General features: G+C 38.0%; 1 protein-coding gene and 1 long non-coding RNA gene across 2 annotated transcripts in view; both read left to right on the top strand.

The window, feature by feature from the left end:
* The window catches only part of LOC105443899, a 17318-nt gene extending 5992 nt beyond the window's left edge, over positions 1-11326 (top strand). The window contains exons 3-5 of the mRNA XM_030982732.1: positions 8217-8375; positions 9525-9614; positions 10673-11326. Coding sequence (XP_030838592.1) covers positions 8217-8375; positions 9525-9614; positions 10673-10809 — 386 coding nt within the window. The 3' untranslated portion in view covers positions 10810-11326. The remainder of the gene's footprint in view (positions 1-8216; positions 8376-9524; positions 9615-10672) is intronic.
* Positions 297-3430, top strand: LOC115922946. The gene is made up of 5 exons (XR_004063688.1): positions 297-452; positions 1153-1274; positions 2191-2344; positions 2928-3132; positions 3401-3430. It is a non-coding gene; the product is annotated as an uncharacterized LOC115922946 (long non-coding RNA).
* Positions 11327-18918: the final 7592 nt, after the last annotated feature.

The following is an 18918-nucleotide window of genomic DNA, read 5'->3' as shown; positions in this document are numbered from 1 at the left end:
AAAAAAATTTCTGTTTATTTGTGTTGTTGGCATAGGGTTCTGCGTTGAACTGCTCGCGAAACACCCAACGATGAACATGCAGTATCTGCAGAACCTTTGCATGCTTTTTGGGTTGTCAAAATAATTTTCCTGATTTTTTCATTGATTGTAGACCATGCAAGACTGGATCTATGACAATTCCATTGAAAACAAAAATAAGACAGGGAAATTAAGTTCTAGAGGAAGCTTTGTAGGTGCACCGCTATCGCAAGAGATAGCGGGTGCGTGTATCTACATTGTAGGGTCAAATAGTCTTTTTTAACACAATTTTTCTGACACAATATGAAAAATATGTACATGTTTTTATTTTCCTGCAGCAACTACTTGCCCAAGAAGACGAGCGATGTGAGGAGTCGCGGTTGCAGGGCTAGGGCTTTTTTTTTTCAAGCATCAAGATCAAGGAAGAGTCACTGGTAAGTTTCACTGGGTATTCAAAAATTTTGTATCCAAGACCAATTCGAGAGATCGACAAGAGCTGTAAGATATTCTCCGATAGCGGCGCTATATTACTTTGGTTGTGCTGCCTACTTCCAGGACAGGCACGAGTGAATAGCTTTCCTATTGAAATCAGCCAAAATCATGATGCGTCATTATAACGAACGGTTCTAAAACGCTATCGAAAAGTGATTTAAAACATTGATTTAAATCAGTTTAAATAAGTGTTTTTGTGAGTATGGGGTTCCGTTGCGGATGAAATGATCAAATTAGCCGGCAAAAATTGAATTCTGTAGGATTTCGGCGTAAAAGACCGAAGTAGGTAGCACAACCTGAAGCTGGACCCGCTGAGCCAACAGCGCACGTCAACCAATCAGAAACAAGCATTTAATTCATTTAATTAACGCCCTCTAGCGGCCAAATTTATTGTCAATCCCCCAATTTCATCATTCCCAATTAGGCCACTTGTGGTGATGGTGACATGACTAACAAAAAATAGATAATGGACCCTTTTTGGAACTTGATACTTCCCTTACTGGAATGTAATCCCTTCTTCCATAGCGGTGTAACCTACTAAATTTGATGAATACCATCTGTAGTTTTTCCTATTAAATGCTGTTATAATTCTTGGTTTATATAGCCTTGTCTTCATTTTCTATTTTTCTCTAACCCTTTTAGACATGCTGACCAGAAGAAGACATTGTGGTGTTGGAAAACCCAACCCCCTTGAGGTAGCAGCACAATACACAGAAAAGAAAAGGACCCTCCTCACTTCATTGTCAAGCTGTTTGAGAACAAAGGTAAGCAACATCATTTTTTAATTCATAATTAAGTTTCATGGGGCTGCTACAAGTTTAGGTCGTATACTGTCCAACAATATTTGATTGATGTCACAGCAGAAACATAACTTAACAACATAATTTGCATATTTTGCACATTCATTTCAACTCAAGTTCTTTTGTTTTATGCCTCCGACATGAAGTGGTGCCGGAGGCATTCTGTTTTTAGGTTATCCGTCTGTCCGTCCATATTTCTTCTTACCACGATAACATAAAGGGATGTACATGTATACCTGGTGTTCTAGAAGGCGCTGTTCGATGGCATGTTGTGCGCCGCCAATTTATCCCGAAGATTGACCAGGCATATTTACATACATCATTTTTTTACTGTTTGGAACATGGCATTGTGTAAACACCGGTATGATCGAATAACATATATTGGTGTCAATGGCAACTCACACCGTCTGTCCGAGTACACATTGTCAAGATATTCTGACAAAATTAATTGTACTGATCAATTGGCACTGTGATTTTTGGAAACATATAAATTCCTGCCATTTCCATCTCAACATAAAAGAAATAGAATAGTGAATCTGGCATAAGAAAATCAGACACACTTCTTGGATACTTTTTGTAATCCTTACTTCCTCAAACTCTACAATGTACAGACCTGCAAACCCAACTCTTGGAGGGTGTCCAAAATGAAAACAGTGAGAAACAAAACAAATTGAGTTGAGCTGGACATCCTTATTTACTACATATAGAGTATATAGGGACAATGTCTAGATGTGCGCCTGAAAGTAAATTGCACGAAATAAATTGCAAATCAATATTTTGTTGAAGATGACTTTCAGCTGTGACGTCAACAATCAACTATCGTTGTTTAGAGGTACCATAATGTTGGTGTAATGATGTCTTACTGTAATTTTTCTTACAGGAAGAGGGATAGTGGCACAAAGAGACATCTCAAAAGGGGAGTTTTTGTTGGAGTACCCAGGCCAACTTATATCTGCCCAAGAAGGCAACCAACGTGAGGAGGAGGAATCATCTGGTTTTCGTTTTTTTTTTAAGCATCAAGGACAAAGCTACTGGTAAGTTTGCACGTTTTATTCCTATTAGGAGATTATGAAACGGGCACTGTCCATCCGTATGTGTACTACCTATTACTTTTGGATGGTTCGTCCTATCATTACCAAATTTGAATGGTAGATGCATTAGCTAGGGAGGCCTATACATTTTAGTGTGGTCAAAGGTCACTCAGACTTTGTGTACAAAATGTTAAATTTGTACATAAGATGTTAAATCTACATATTACTTTTGGATGGTTCATCCCATCCTCACTAAAGCTGGATTTGGGGGTCATGCGGTCAAAGGTCATAGGGCAATAAATAGCTTGTGGTCGTGTTATCTCAAGAACCGATTGACGGATTCTCACCAAACTTGGCCCATGTATGTACCTTAAGGGGCCAATGATGAACTAATTCGATTTTTGGGTTATGAGGTCAAAGGTCACAGGGCTCATTATATATGCAATAAGAGCTTGTGATCACGTTATGTAATTGGGCTTAATATGTAAATCGCGCAATAGTGGAGGCATCATTTTCGACTGCGCGCAGTCGAACATCCATCTAGTTGAATGACATACAATATTGTACACTTTTCTTTGGAATACAGTCTTGATGCAACTGATGAGTGTGCTTTTGGGGATAGACTCGGCCGCCTCGTGAATCATGGACAAGGGAGGGAGGAGAACGCCCGAATGAAGATACTAGATATGAAGTCACATCCACACATGTGGATAATTGCTACAAAGAACATATCTAAAGGGACCGAAGTTCTGTACAATTATGGAGTTCGAGAACTGCCGTGGAAGAAAAAGGTAAAATTAATTTTGATAAATTTAGAGTATGATGGAAATTACAAGATTATTATCAGATGTGATAAAAGTCAAATTTTACCTTTTCATGTTTTTGCTTGTAACCCATGATAGACAAAGCAATACAAGTCATGTATGTGAGATTCAATTCTTTACCTCTAATACTAAAAATTGCCCCCCATGTGATATAGCTAAACTGATTACATTTTGGACAAGTTTCTACTCATTATTTGGCTTTATTCATCTAATTTCTAATTATTTTTCCCCTCAGCATTTCAGAGGACAAGTTCAAAGGGAAGAAGAAGAAGGAGAGACACAAGTCCACCAACAGGAAAGAGGGACTCTAGGACAACAACAAGAAGGAGAGATGCAGGTTCACCAGCAAGAAGGACAGACACAAGGACATGAACAAGAAAGAGGGACTCTAGGGCACCAACAAGGAGAAGACATACATATCCACCAACAAGGAGAGACGAGGACCACCAACAAGAAGAGACAGAGGACCACCAACAAGAACGAGGAACACAAATCCACCAACAAGGAGGAGATACACATGTCCACCAACAAGAAGGAGAGACAGAGGGCCACCTACATGAAAGAGACTCTAGGACACCAACAAGAAGGAGAGATGGAGGTCCACCAACAAGAAGGAGAGACAGAGGGCCACCTACATGAAAGAGAGACTCTAGGACACCAACAAGGAGGAGAGATGGAGGTCCACCAACAAGAAGGAGAGACAGAGGGCCACCTACATGAAAGAGAGACTCTAGGACACCAACAAGGAGGAGAGATGGAGGTCCACCAACAAGAAGGAGAGACAGAGGGCCACCTACATGAAAGAGAGACTCTAGGACACCAACAAGGAGGAGAGATGGAGGACCACCAACAAGAAGGAGAGACAGAGGGCCACCTACATGAAAGAGAGACTCTAGGACACCAACAAGAAGGAGAGATGGAGGTCCACCAACAAGAAGGAGAGACAGAGGGCCACCTACATGAAAGAGAGACTCTAGGACACCAACAAGAAGGAGAGATGGAGGTCCACCAACAAGAAGGAGAGACAGAGGGCCACCTACATGAAAGAGAGACTCTAGGACACCAACAAGAAGGAGAGATGGAGGTCCACCAACAAGAAGGAGAGACAGAGGGCCCCTACATGAAAGAGAGATTCTAGGACACCAACAAGAAGGAGAGATGGAGGTCCACCTACATGAAAGGAGAGACAGAGGGCCACCTACATGAAAGAGAAAACTCTAGGACACCAACAAGAAGGAGAGATGGAGGTCCACCAACAAGAAGGAGAGACAGAGGGCACACCTACATGAAGAGAGATTCTAGACACCACCACAGAAGGAGAGACAGAGGGCCACCTACATGAAAGAGAGACTCTAGGACACCAACAAGAAGGAGAGATGGAGGTCCACCACAAGAAGGAGAGACAGAGGGCACCTACATGAAAGAGAGACTCTAGGACACCAAAAGAAGGAGAGATGGAGGTCCACCAACAAGAAGGAGAGACAGAGGGCCACCTACATGAAAGAGAGATTCTAGGACACCAACAAGAGAGATGGAGGTCCACCAACAAGAAGGAGAGACAGAGGGCCACCAGCAAGAAGGACAGACACAAGGACATGAACAAGAAAGAAGACTCTAGGACACCAACAGGAGAAGACATACATATATACCAACGAGGAAAGACACAGGTCCACCAACAAGAAGGAGAGACTCTAGGACACCAACAAGGAGGAGATACACATGTCCACCAAAAAGGAGTGACAGAGGACCACCAACAAGAAAGAGGAACACAAATCCATCAACAAGGAGAGACACAAGTCCACCAAAAAGGAGTGACAGAGGACCACCAACAAGAAAGAGGAACACAAATCCACCAACAAGGGGAGACACAAGTCCATCAACAAGAAAGAGAGACTCTAGGACACCAACAAGGAGGAGATACACATGTCCACCAACAAGGAGAGACACATGTCCACCAACAAGGAGGAGATACACATGTCCACCAGCAAGAAGGAGAGACAGAGGGCCACCAACATGAAAGAGAGACACAAGTCAACCAACAAGAGATAGGGACTCTAGGGCATCAACAAGAAAGAGGAACACAAATCCACCAGCACAGGGAGACACAACAAGAAAGAGGGACTCTAGGACACCAACAAGAAGGAGAGATGCAGATTAATCAGCAAGAAGGACAGACACAAGGACACGAACAAGAAAGAGGGACTATAGGACACCAACAAGGAGGAGACATACATTTCCACCAACAAGAAGGAGAGACACAGGTCCACCAACAAGAAAGAGGGACTCCAGGACTCCAACAAGGAGAGACACAAGGACACCAACCAGTCGAAGGAGAGTTCAAAGGATTAGAACAATCTGAGCATCCACAAAACTGTGTATCTCCATCAAGTTGTTCCTCAGATGAGGAAGAGCAGTACACACGCCCAAGAAGGTTCATCTACCCTAACCTATCTAAATCATCAAGTGAACTCCAAAATCATTTTGACAGTGATGAATCTGACCTTGATCCAACATATCGACCAGAGGAGGGTAGCAACGAGGAATACAGCAGTGATGATGAGGCAACTCTTGAGATTCATCCAAGAAATGTTCAAGTGCGCAAGAGACCATCTTCTGTTATATCTACACCAGATGAAAAACCTACAAAGATTTATAAACAGTGCCTTCCAGGATCATTTTCAGGGCCAGAATTGCCACATCAGAAAACCAATGATAATATGGAAACGACACACAAACACGAGGACAAGAAAACAAGGTACAAGAAGCCATCAAGGCCATGCCCTTTCTGCAACAAAGCTTGTGGTGAAAAGCTCTCGAGACACATTTGTTTGGTACATAAGGATAAGGAGCAGGTGAAATCTGCCATGCAGCTGCCAAAGCGGGAGAGAGACAAGGTGTTCTCAAAGTTCAGGAAGGAAGGCATATACCAAGTAAATAGAGAACGTATGAAAGATGACAACCCCATTTATGAAAGAAAAGTTACCAAATCAGGGAATGATGACAACCTTAAAATGTGCAGTAACTGCAAGGGCTTTTACAGCTCACATTTCTTCTGGCATCACAGGAAAGTTTGCCAAGGTGATATATGCACTCCATCTGAAGGAGTACCAGTAAACCTCATGGAAGGGAAAGATCCAGTGTATCAAAAACACCCAGACTTTGTCACTGACATACTTAGTAGATTCCAGAATGATGACGTTGGGAATACGTGTAGAACGGACAAAGTGATAGTTAATGTTGGACATCGACTGTGGACTAAACACAGATCCAAAAAAGACAAGAAACTTGAAGTAAGAAAATCAGTTATGGCTGATATGAGAAGACTTGCCACCTTATACACTGAGTTTAAGAAGAAACACGAGGTTCATGGGACTGCAGATCTCACAATGGGACATGCTGGAGACATGTTCAGTAGAGAGCACTTCGAATCTTTGACAGAGGCAATCCAGACGCTCACTTATGATGAAACTGAAGGCAAACTAAAGCCAGGACTGAAACTCTGCTTGTACTTTGTGCTGAAAAAAGCTAGCAAAATCACTAAAGCTAGTTTTCTTGTATCCAGGCTAGATGAAGATGCATCTGAGATTGACAAGTTCGTAGAGATTCTTGACTTGAACCAGAATTTGATTTTTGGGGATGCACACTACGAAATCCAAAAGAATCGCCAAGTGCGTTTGAGGAAGCCTGCAGAGCTCCCGCTTGAGGCTGACATTGAAGCATTGAAGACATACACTCAAAAGAAAGTCACAGAAATCATCTCTGATGAGTTCCTGGTTTGGGATTCTCACACATTTGTAGAGTTACGAGATCTGACTTGCTCGCGATTGACATTGTGGAATGCAAGGCGTGGTGGAGAACCCAGCAGGCTTACAACCGAAGAATGGAGAGATGCAGAAGAGGGTGTATGGATGCAGAAAGACAAGATTCATGAAGTTAAAAATCCAGCCCATCAGGAACTTTTATCTCAGCTCAAGATATGCTACCAGACTGGGAAGGGCACTAATCGCTTGGTTCCAGTCCTGTTCCCAAGAGACACTGTGAAACCTGTGCAACTTCTATGTGATCAGGAAATCCGGCATACAGCAGGAATAAGACCTGATAATAAGTACATATTCGCTTGTACTCAAATGTCTCATGACCATGTTGGAGGGTGGCATGCTCTAAAGAATGTCTCAGACAACATCAGCCTTTCGTCCAACGTTACGGTGAATGCCACCAAGAACAGGCACAGAGTGTCTACAATTTACGCATCCCTCGACTTGCCTGATGCTGACTTGGAACTATTTTACCGGCATATGGGACACTCCTCTACAATCAATCAAACAATCTACCAGACCCCACTTGCCATCCAAGAAATCACCCGAGTAGGGAGTCATCTCCATCATATAGATATAGGAGGTAGGTAAACATTTATACAAATTTTGCATTGGTTCAATGTACCATATTATATGTACAGCAAATTTATGATTATCTCGAGTTCAGATTTATAACAGCGAGGCAGTAGTAATAGAAATAAGAGCTGATATAATTTTGAATTGGGATAGCATATAGGATAATAACATCGAGCAACAAAACAACCAGTAAATGATACACCCAATTGTACATTTATATGAAAACAATTGCAAAATATTGATGGAAAAAACTTGCACCATTTCATATTCCCAAATCTGAAGCAAACCTAACGCAGAAAACAAAAATGTTCATCAAGTGATATTTACTATTTATTTATTTCATAAACTCATTGTGTTTGGTATATATTTATTTTGTATTTGTTTGATTGCACTATTACAAATTTGTTAATTTGTTTATGCTCTCTCTCTCTTATATTGACTGTTGTTATATCGTGTATGCAAATTATTGATGTTCGCATTTTATATGTCTTTCCCTTCCCATAGGAATGAGGGCACGCAAAGAATCTGAAGCGTCTGATGACGATGGCTGCTCAAGTGCACCAGCGACCTCAAAGGATGGCTGCTCTACAGCACGGGTGAACTCTAAACATGACGACTCAACTCTAACGGTGACCTCTGAGGATGGCAGCTCAACTACACCAGCGACCTCAAAGGATGGCTGCTCTACAGCACGGGTGAACTCTGAGCATGGCAACTCAACTCTAACAGTGACCTCTGAGGATGGCAGCTCAACTACACCAGCGACCTCAAAGGATGGCTGCTCTACTACAACATTGACCTCTGGGGATAGGTCTTCAGGTAATATGAAAGCGAAGTGTTTTTTTTTTGTGCACATTGTTGCTTTGATATTAAACAGGGAGTTGTTCCCATTAACTCTGCAGTTCAACTATCACATGTGCTGAATTCATAGTTGTATTGTATTGTTGAGAATCATAGGCATGAGTTCAAAACTTGGTTCTTGTAGAATGAATCAGTTCATAAAGGTTTCAGCATATGATACAATGGAGATTCATGAAGAAAAAAAAAAGTAGTAGATTCATGCATTTATATGACAAATATTGGTGTAAAACTAATTGGATCTGCTCAGGAACGCAACACTGTATGGGAAAAGTTTATAGCTGACCATAATGAGAAGTTTTCCCAGCAACCATTGTAAATACTGAAAGATTGTGTGATATGGATACAATTTGAATCTAGCAACTGCGAGAGTAATGGTAAAGGTGTATTTGGCCTAGACATTTAAAAGTTGGAGGGACACATGGGCTCTAACTACCTGTGCGCATGCATACAGCTTGTTGATTGATTTATTCCATATTTTTTAGCCCATGTGAGCAGAATGCTCAAGTGAGATTTTGCCATCCGTTTTGTTTGAAGGGGGTATACTGGAATCAGCGTGCAGTCGGTTGGGCGGTCGCGCGGTCGGTCGAATCTTGTGTCGTGAACTACTTCCTCAGTTTTTGAACAATTCTAGTGAAATTTGGCACAAATGTTTGCCTTGGGGTGTTGATGAGCAGACACACTATAGGCCCCTGAGCAAATTTACAAACTTTTTTTTCCCCCTTGGGGCACTATGGGGAGGTTGCGAAATTCAGGTGAGCATCTAGTCTACTGGGCTCTTTTTGAGTATTTTTTATTTTATTTTTGCCACATCATATGAGATGGGGATTTGAGGTTTGCAAAACATTAATCACCCTGTTTAAATTACAGTATCTTTTGCCCATAAATAAATTGGTACATGTAGGTGTCCCGATGCCGTGGTTATGTTTCATGAGATAAAGCAAATTCAGGGGAGGGTAGTCATGCAAGCTGCAACCGGAGTGTTGTGCGTTTTAAAGTATTTTTCTTCTTTTCAAACATCTTTCATAGATGTAGGCACAACATGTGACAAACTGTGAAACATGTCTGAAGCGTAGAAGTATATAAGGCTTATATGTTATGTCATTACAGCCCGAAGGTACAACCGCTGGTCAAAGCAGGGAAGCAAGCAGTGCAAGCAGTATTTCTCTGCAGCAATCAAACAAGGGGAACCATTACCAGGTAAGCTTCTTTGTGTTTATGTTTAAGTGCATCTTTAGGCAAAGGGTTGAGAAAAGTTGTAATTTTGTTGTCATTTTAAAGGGCAGGAAACTGGTATAGCATGTATTAGAAGTGTGCATATAATTTATATAAAAATCAGAATATTGTGTTCCAAGAAACTAAGTTCCAGGGATCCCCAGCTTTCAGTTTTGGTAGCTTCCATTTACTAGTTTCAAGGTCTAGTCATTATTATACCCCTGCCAAACGAAGTATATAGGAATCAGCGTGTTGGCAGAAGTTGATGACAGTGGCAGAAAGTGCATTGCCATGGTAATGGCATATTATGACAAACAAAGGGGGGGGGGGGGGGATCTTGCGTCGCGAACTACTCCTTCAGTTTTGAACAATTACGTGATAACTCAAGTATGACTTGATGGAATATCATCAAACTTTGAGTAGGACTTGGCAATTAATAAATTTGATTTTGAGTGACACTGCAATAGCTGGGGGGGGGGGGGGGGGGAGGGGGTTATTCCCCCATCCATCAGATGTTCTTCGTTTACGCGATAATTTGAGTATGACTTGATTGATGTCATTAAACTTGGTGAGACGGTCATGTAGGACATGACAAGTAACTCAGGACTCATTTGATTTCCCCACCCCCATCTCGAACCTCGGCCATACATGTATATCAATGTGTGGCATGTGTGTATACATGGATTATTTGTTTTACAAAAATGCATAGTCAAATTTATTGTTATTCCTATTTGATTATGCACATATGCAACTTTTTTTCCAGGAGTTCTACTTTTTTTCTTCAGTTTCCAGCATTTATGGAGAAAGTGCACTTAATTGACATTAATTGGCTTTTCATGTACTCTGAAAGATAGCTTAGTCAAATTAATAATAAGTATTGAAATTTCATATGAGTTGATAGTGCAAATATGCAAATTTGTTCAATATAATGCAGTGCGTGAGAGGGCAGAGGCATACCAGTCGACTAGTTCCTATTTAATAACCTAAGATAGTATCGATGATGACAAAGGATTTAGAATGTATTGTTCTTATTTCATACCCAGGGAGGAAGGCCTGCACCACTTTCCTGCAAAGACATCAAATCACCATGGAATGGCAGGCGGTAAGAAATAAGGTGATGAACGAAAGGAATAAAGCAAAGAAAAACTTTGATGACAGAGAGAGGAGCTTCCTAAACTAATAATATTAGTTGGGTCAGATCATATGGTCTGATTAACATCTTTTGTTGCCTTTTTTGGCACAATACATGTACCTTCACCTGTATATTCCAGTAGGTATGTGGCTTCTAAATGAATATTCATGAAAGAGCTTGCACAAGGACTCATCCTCGTTTTGTTTCAGTGTCAAGCCTTGTCCTTTATCTGCACATGCGCAACCTGTAACTTGCTCTAATTTGTGATAGAGCTGAATTGATGAAAGTCTAATATGGTGGGCAAAGAGGTCAGTTGAAACATTGGTGTAATGATGATTAATGAGCCTGAATGAAGTTAGTTTATTTCGGTTTTCCCTGCCATTGACTTAGTGTATGTATTTAAAGAAAGTGCTAAATGGTTATATAGTGGACATTTTGTAACCTGGATGTATGCAAGTTAAATGAATATTAAAGGTAATACAAAGTTTTGGGAATATTTCACTAGGGTCGGAGAATAACGTTTAAATTTTCATTATCATTGTAAAACCTTGTGTACGAAAAACCGCCTCTGAATAAATTGGGCTCTAAAACGCTTTGGATTTCGAGATATTCTAATATGAAATTTATCGGTGCTCCCGATAAATTTCAAATAGCGCCTACGGTCATATAACGGTAGCTGCGACCATGAAAATCTCGGAATATGCAGTTCTGATATTAGGTTTCCAAAAGAATAGTCAAGAAACATTGCTTTAAAGCTAAAGTAATATCAATCCGGAGAGGGCGCTATACAACATAAAGAGTTTATTATCTACAATTTCATCACTTTAGACTCGATTACAACAGCGACAACGATCATTGTGTTTTGTTGGATCGTATATATGCTTCCAATATGTACATTTGAACAAAATTCATGACCCCATACCAAAACTTTGTATTACCTTTAAATTTAAATCAGGATCAAATGAAGATGACATGTATCTAATTAATGATGTAATGATGAATACTGCTTTCAGTGCATGATGAAGGTTTGGACATTAGAAATGATTGGTTGCACACTGTACAGTGAAGTGTAGTTATGCAGTCAAACTTCAAGTTCAATTCAAGTTTATTAGAGTGAACTACATATTATTAGACAAAGGGTATTTATAGTACTTGATAATGATGTCAGTTTGAGCACAATCCCTTTTCGAAGTGTTTTTGAAGAGCATCAACTTGATTCCACAAGCACAGATATTACAAAGACACTTAGATGTCATTTTACTATCTAATCTTGCATATATATGGATTGCACGTTTGCATCTAGTTGAACTTTTGTTATTGTTATTCCTGTTATTGGAATATTTTACAGCATTGCCTTTTATATGGTGTACATATTTGGCTACATCAGTGTTCTTTGTGACAAGAGTAAATAATGCTAATTTGCTCATTTAGTGCTATAATAATTACATGTGTTAATGTTTTTATTCATGAGAAATGTAGGAAAAGTATAACGATTACATTCTGACCCACTAGGTTGTAGTGTTGCATAACATTGGGCACTGTCCCTATTCATCCCAGAATAGACATCGAAATATGAAAATGACTACATCGGGATTAATTTCAGAACCGAAGATCTCCACATGTATGTTCTTTCTTTTGCTTTCATTTGTGAGGACCCAGACCAAAAATGAGATGACTTCCTTTACTAGATTCAAAAGATACAGGCAAAGTTTTGACCACATCTTAATTTTACACCTTTTTTGAGAAGCTCTGTTTTCGTTCATGCACGAGTGGTTATTCATTGGTTCATGTCAAGTTAGTCATGGTTGGGTAGAGTATGTATGTTCCAATTATATGTAGAATTTCAAGGTTAAGCATTATTAGTTTTATAAATATTTTAGAAATATAAAACTACTACTGCTACTACTACTACTACTTCTACTACTACTACTACTACTACTACTACTACTACTACTACTACTAGTCTTGTATTACTACAACTACTACTAGTAGTACTACAGTACTACTACTGCTGCTGCCACTGCTGCTACTACTGCTACTACTACTACTACTACTACTACTACTACTACTACTACATTGGAACCTCTTTATAACGAGGTCCTTGGGACCATGAAAATTACCTAATGTTATATCAGGTTTCTCATTATATCAGTGTAAAAAACCAAAGAAATATAAAGAGCTGGGACCAGCAAAATTACCTCGTTATAAGAGGATTTTGTTATATCCGATATCGTTATAACGAGGTTCCACTGTACTACTACTACTACTGCTACTGCTGCTACTACTACTACCACTACTACTACTACTACTACTACTACTACTACCACTACCAAGGAGGTTTACTACCAAAACCACCACCACACTACTTTGTTCTATCTCTCTCCCCTTCCTCCCTCCCTTTCCCTATTTCCAATTTTCTGTCTCTTTCTTGCCATTTCTTTATTTTCTTGCCTGATGATGTGATACACTGAAATATTTTCTTGTATTGTCTGTGCAATTTAAATTGTTTCTTTAATATTCAATGTGACTATTAATTTAATATTTTGCATTGAGATCTCTCCCATTTATATAATATATGTATTCTACTTCATGCTTATTTATAATTTTGAACATGTGCCCAATTTTTATTGCTTGATTTTAGACTTGCTCAATTAATCCATGGTTTACCTTTGTAATAAATTCCTTGCTAATAAAATAACTAAATAGTTCCCGCGTTTTGTTTTTGCTTTTGAATGTGACCTTTTGTGGATGACCAGTTGAAGATGTGAATGCATATTTTGATTGAGTTTGTGTCCATCATATACACATGTCTGTGAGATTCGTTGTGTCTGGTTCGTTTTGTTTGGCTTGTGCTAAACGGTCGGGTCGCGTTCGGGTTCCTTTTTTGAAAGTTAGCATATGGTGTCTTCACATGCAAGATTCTTTTTCCTTTTCATATTTTTCTTATAGTATACAAATCCATTCATATGACATTGATAATGATATTATGATTTATAAAGAGGATAGTTATAATTATGATAATGGGATGAAGATGGTAAAAACTGTTGCGCACCTGTTGCGCCCTGGATCCGCCACTGCATGTCATATCGAGTATTAACAAAAACAAAGGACATGTGCGAATATACCTCCACACAAGAAAAAAATGATAAAAAAAACATTAATAATAACATAGACAAAATAATCGATAAACTTGTACTTCAAGGAAACACAAATATGTCTCCATTGAGTGGGTGTTTCCTAGAAGTAATGCATGTCTTCAAAGACCCAGGAAGTTTCCAGTTTGTGGAATTAAATCAAATAACAAAAATAATAATGATGATGATAATATTTCTATAGATCTGACATTTGGGAGACATTTTGGTGTTATTATACCTACTTATAGGAGACACCCACATGAAGGAGACATTTTCGTGTTAATAAACAAGAATTTATAACAATGTTAATAGAAATGATAATAATGATAATAGTTATTATAATTATAACGATAATAGTAATTTAATATAGACTAAGCCTATGTGCAATCCTTATAACCCTTTAGGCTTGTATGAAGACTAATAGTATGTTCAAAAATCTATAAAGCAAAACATACATTTTAATTATGTTACATTTATATATATATATACATATATGTGTGCATGCTCAGTATCACTATCATTAGGAGACATGTCTCCCAATAGTATGAGAAAGACAAAATGTCTCCCTTTTGTTGCTCAGATAGTAATGAAACGTAAAGGAGACATAAATTACGACGGTATATCTTTTACCGAAAAAGTGTGTCTTTGAGGGTAAAAAGTAATTAAGTAATTGAAAGACTCTGGTTTGAAGATCTTTTCTGCGAAATAAAAACGAAAGTTTGTATGCTTGTTTTAACTTTATGGTACCATTTTGCCACTGTCTCCAAAATATTGATTTTTATCACATGTCTTCCGTATGTGCAATCCATAGTTATATATATATATATATATATATATATATATATAAACTAACAATTTAACATTGATAATCCTCCATCACGGCGATATAAAAATAATAATTCAAACAATTGAAATAGAAATCCTTGACAGACTTCTCTTTAATATTGTGAACAATAAAAAAAATATTAGGAAAGATTGGAGCGCTTCAGGAAAAAAATGTCTTCCTTACAAATTGAGCTACTAATTTCCCTGAGTTTATCGTCCTTCAACCTCAGCAGGGGATGTGCTTTCTGTCATCTCTCCAACAGAAAAAGCATTAATAATGAATTAAAATATAAGCTGTACAATTCAAATATACATATGTATAAACATTCATGATTCATGTTGCACATTAAGTTGGAATATTTTTTTGTTCCCGCATTTCATGAATAAGAACAAGTTGTGTGCAACTTTATGGCAACATTTTAATGCATTGATATGAGAAGCAAATTTTGGAGTACATAAATGAGATATATAATGAATCATTGAAGTTACCAAAAATATTTTTTCCTTAAATATTGTGAAAAATATAAATGATGAGAAGGAATAGATCATTTCAGGAAAAAAATGTTTTCTTTACATATTTCGAGCGACTAAATTGTCCGAGTTTAACATCCTTTACGAAAAGGCACATTTTTTCAGGTATAACAGGACCCCGTGGATGGTTTAGCTATAAGCAGTATTCCGGAGTCCAATAGTACTGTGGATACTTCAATATTCCAAGTGCATCATTCTTAGCTTCCTCGTTTTCATTGGTCTCCCCAAGCTGATTGATTCATAATAGTGTTGTACTGCGGAATACTGCTTATAGCTAAACCATCCACGGGGTCCTGTTATACATGAACAATTTCTTCAGTTTTCCCCAAAATCATTTATAATCTCGAACTGCTGGATTTCCAACGGACACACTATTTACGTGGCCTTGATTTTGTCATTTGTGATTTAATAACATACCTTAATAAACTGTTATTACTCGTTTACAACCTAGATTCATGTACTACACACTCATATACCAGGTGTTGTTTCAATGTCGGTCTTAGACATTTCTCTGCAGCACAATATGACTTTCATACTGCGGAATATTTTTTCCAATCATGCCCGGGTCCTCGTATTCATGTATTGCTTCATATTCAGTCTCAGGTTGTACATGAGGCCCACTTTTTGTCAGGTCCTGGTATTCGTGTGTGATTTCATAGTCGGTCTCAAGGTGTACTTGAAGCGTATGCAAAGTATTATCATACTCTGGACCAGCTTGTCCATTGGTCCCATTGATAGGTACCTCATATCCGTCTCCCTGGGAATTTACCTCTCGTAATGGTTCGTATACTTGTAATGTAGGGCCATCATGGGGAGTCGTAAGAGCAATGTATGGATCATTCCCACCTTGACAATCCGCAACATCCGATATCGGGTTATCTCTCATTCCAGGACTCTCCCCTGAGTCTCCAAAGGCGGCGATACCTTGATTAGTACCATGCTTGAGCCTTTTAATGATATACAAATATTGTTAAATTTCTATCAGAACTGATGAAATGAATGGTACGATGCTGTAACTATAAGCCATTATTCAAAGAGCTCACAAGACCAACGGCCAATAAGAGAAATATTTTTTTTTCTCTCTCTCTCTCTCTCTATCTTCCCTTTTCTCTATATTTCTTTGTCTGATTGTTCTCATGGACTGTCGATCGACCTTAGTTGCCGTCGGTCTGTTGGGCCTGCTTTTCTAGATAATCAAATGTATTTATTTGCTTGGTCTGTCTAAAGGGATGACCCCCAGATTAAATTAGTGGATGTTGTATCTATTTATGAATAATATTGCCAATACTCTTTTCAACAACGTATTCGAGACTAATCACTCATTAATTTAATAGGCCTACTTTAGAAAGCATATTTACAATTGCTAACGAATAATTTGCTATGGGGTGATGAAATGCGATAAATTGTTGTAATGAACAATACAATTGATTGTGTTCATGGATATGAGTTAGTCAGGATTTAACAACAACATCAATGATGATAAAACACTATTTACCCTTTTCGTCGACAGAGCAGGCACACGACAATCGTGAAGATAAATGTAGCGGATAGCGGGATCAATGTGGAGATTAGTATTGGAACCAAGCTTAATCCTGTTTCAACTTTAACAATAAGGAAATGAAAAGGAAAACTATTCCAGAATGAATTGCGTATTTGAATGGCCCATGTTAGAATGAATAATGAAAAGAATATAGCAGCATATCATTAGATATAGAAAATACCTTAAGCATGTTAATTGGTTTTTTGTATATATATTTTTTGTTCTAATGAGACTGGCATGATAAACAAATACATTCATTTGGTATATCTTCATGACGAATTATTGGAAGGACAACTGAAGTACATATGCCGATTAATTGGTATCATTAGATCGTACTCTAAAATGTCAAATATATTAAATGTGCCCATTAAACATATCAATATTCCCAAAAACGTGAATAGGAAAACGCCATTTCAGCATGCTAAAACTCATACACCCATTATTATTATTTTTTTTTTTTGGTTTCATTTGATCCTGTTTTCAATATGATCGATGTAATGAAATCATCTTAAAATTAAGTCAAATGACTAAATATAACTGATAATTTTAACCTAATTTGCAATTGTCAGTTTAAGCACGTATATTTGTCTAGGTTCTAGTTACAACAAAATAAAGTACCTTAATAAGGTATGAAGATGTATATACCTTTACCCACATTCTCAAGTATTATGTCTGTAGACATGATATATGTCGTTGTAGCGTCAGTATATGTTGGAATTGATGAAGATGTGAGTGAAGGTGAGATGCTAGGTGTCAAAGTCTGCCCCCTTGTTACCTGTGAAGTTGCAGAGGTCACGGCTGTTATGTAAACACGGAAGATACAAAGAGACACAATTTATTGATTTATCGATTTCAAACTTGAGAATATAATTTTTCTTAAAGTTTGTAAACGTTACTAAAAATTTACATTATGTACGACATGATAATCGTTTTCTTTTTCTTCAGCTTTTTTTCAATGGGTTCCTTTTGATCGACTTGGAAATTTCATTAAAAGGTCTAATTCCGCGTTTTTCTTTAAATTACTCTCTCTTGTGTTTAGTATACGGTTAGTAACGGATCTATATAGGATGTTTTGTTTTTAGAGAGTTCATATATTTCCGAAAATTTATGAACCAAAATTTTCGTTATTCCGATGATTTGTGATGTCGAAAAGGAAGTATTATTCATTCGGAAAATAAAAGATGGTTCGAAGTTCCGAAAAAGGGTTCATAATTCTAAGAAAAATGAAATAGAACACTATTGAGCTTTACTTGAATTTACCAAATTTGTATCCCTATTAAATATTTTGAAATGAACAGTATAGGAATAAACTTTTTTTTCGGAATTAAGAACATACAGAAGACTGATCCCTTTATAACGCAGCGATTGACCTAGCGGACAAAAAAGCATTATAACCGCCCTAGCCATATCCCATGTATATGGTACGTATTACCCGTTGTTGTAGTTAATGGCCCGAATTCACAAAGCAAGGTTTGAGCTCAGACCAAGGTTTGAGCTCAAACCTCCTTTTGTTTCGCCAAACCTCCTTTTGTTCTTTACAAACCAGGTTTGTAAAAAACGCGTAAAACGCGTCATATGACGTACGAAAACCAAGGTTTGTCGACAAACCTCCTTTGTGAATTCGGGCCAATATGTCTGTTACTTTGATATCATCCACTCCGATGTTGGTTCGATCAGACCCTCGGACAGCGGTGAAAGAAATCTATGTACAAAATCATGAATCGGACGGTGAAGGATTAAACATAATACGTGAAAATTAAAAAAATAATGTGAGCAGTAATGTGAATTTTCCAACGAAATGCTGCATCGGAATTTCGACCTTATTCGAAAGCAGATAACCAGTAAACTAGTTTAACTCATTTACACTGCAGCCCTCTTATGTCATGTCTATCTAATTCATATCAATTATGCATTAAGCTTGTTCTTATCTTTTTCCTTCTAAATATGCACTGCATTAAAATAAATGTATACATTTCACATGAATTCCTATGAATATGAATGTTTAGAAATCAATGAATTAGAAATAAAAATCAATCGAAAGTTAACAAGAGTTTAGAAAGTGTCAAATGGCTTCGAAAATTGGTGTGCATTGTGAGATAATTATGTTTTAATGGGTGCTGTCGTTAT

The sequence above is a fragment of the Strongylocentrotus purpuratus genome, unplaced genomic scaffold (genome assembly GCF_000002235.5).
Source record: "Strongylocentrotus purpuratus isolate Spur 01 unplaced genomic scaffold, Spur_5.0 spur5_scaffold_13, whole genome shotgun sequence".
Taxonomy (NCBI): domain Eukaryota; kingdom Metazoa; phylum Echinodermata; class Echinoidea; order Camarodonta; family Strongylocentrotidae; genus Strongylocentrotus; species Strongylocentrotus purpuratus.
The sequence above is the reverse complement of the archived record's forward strand: the minus strand, read 5'-3'. Positions and strand labels throughout refer to the sequence as shown.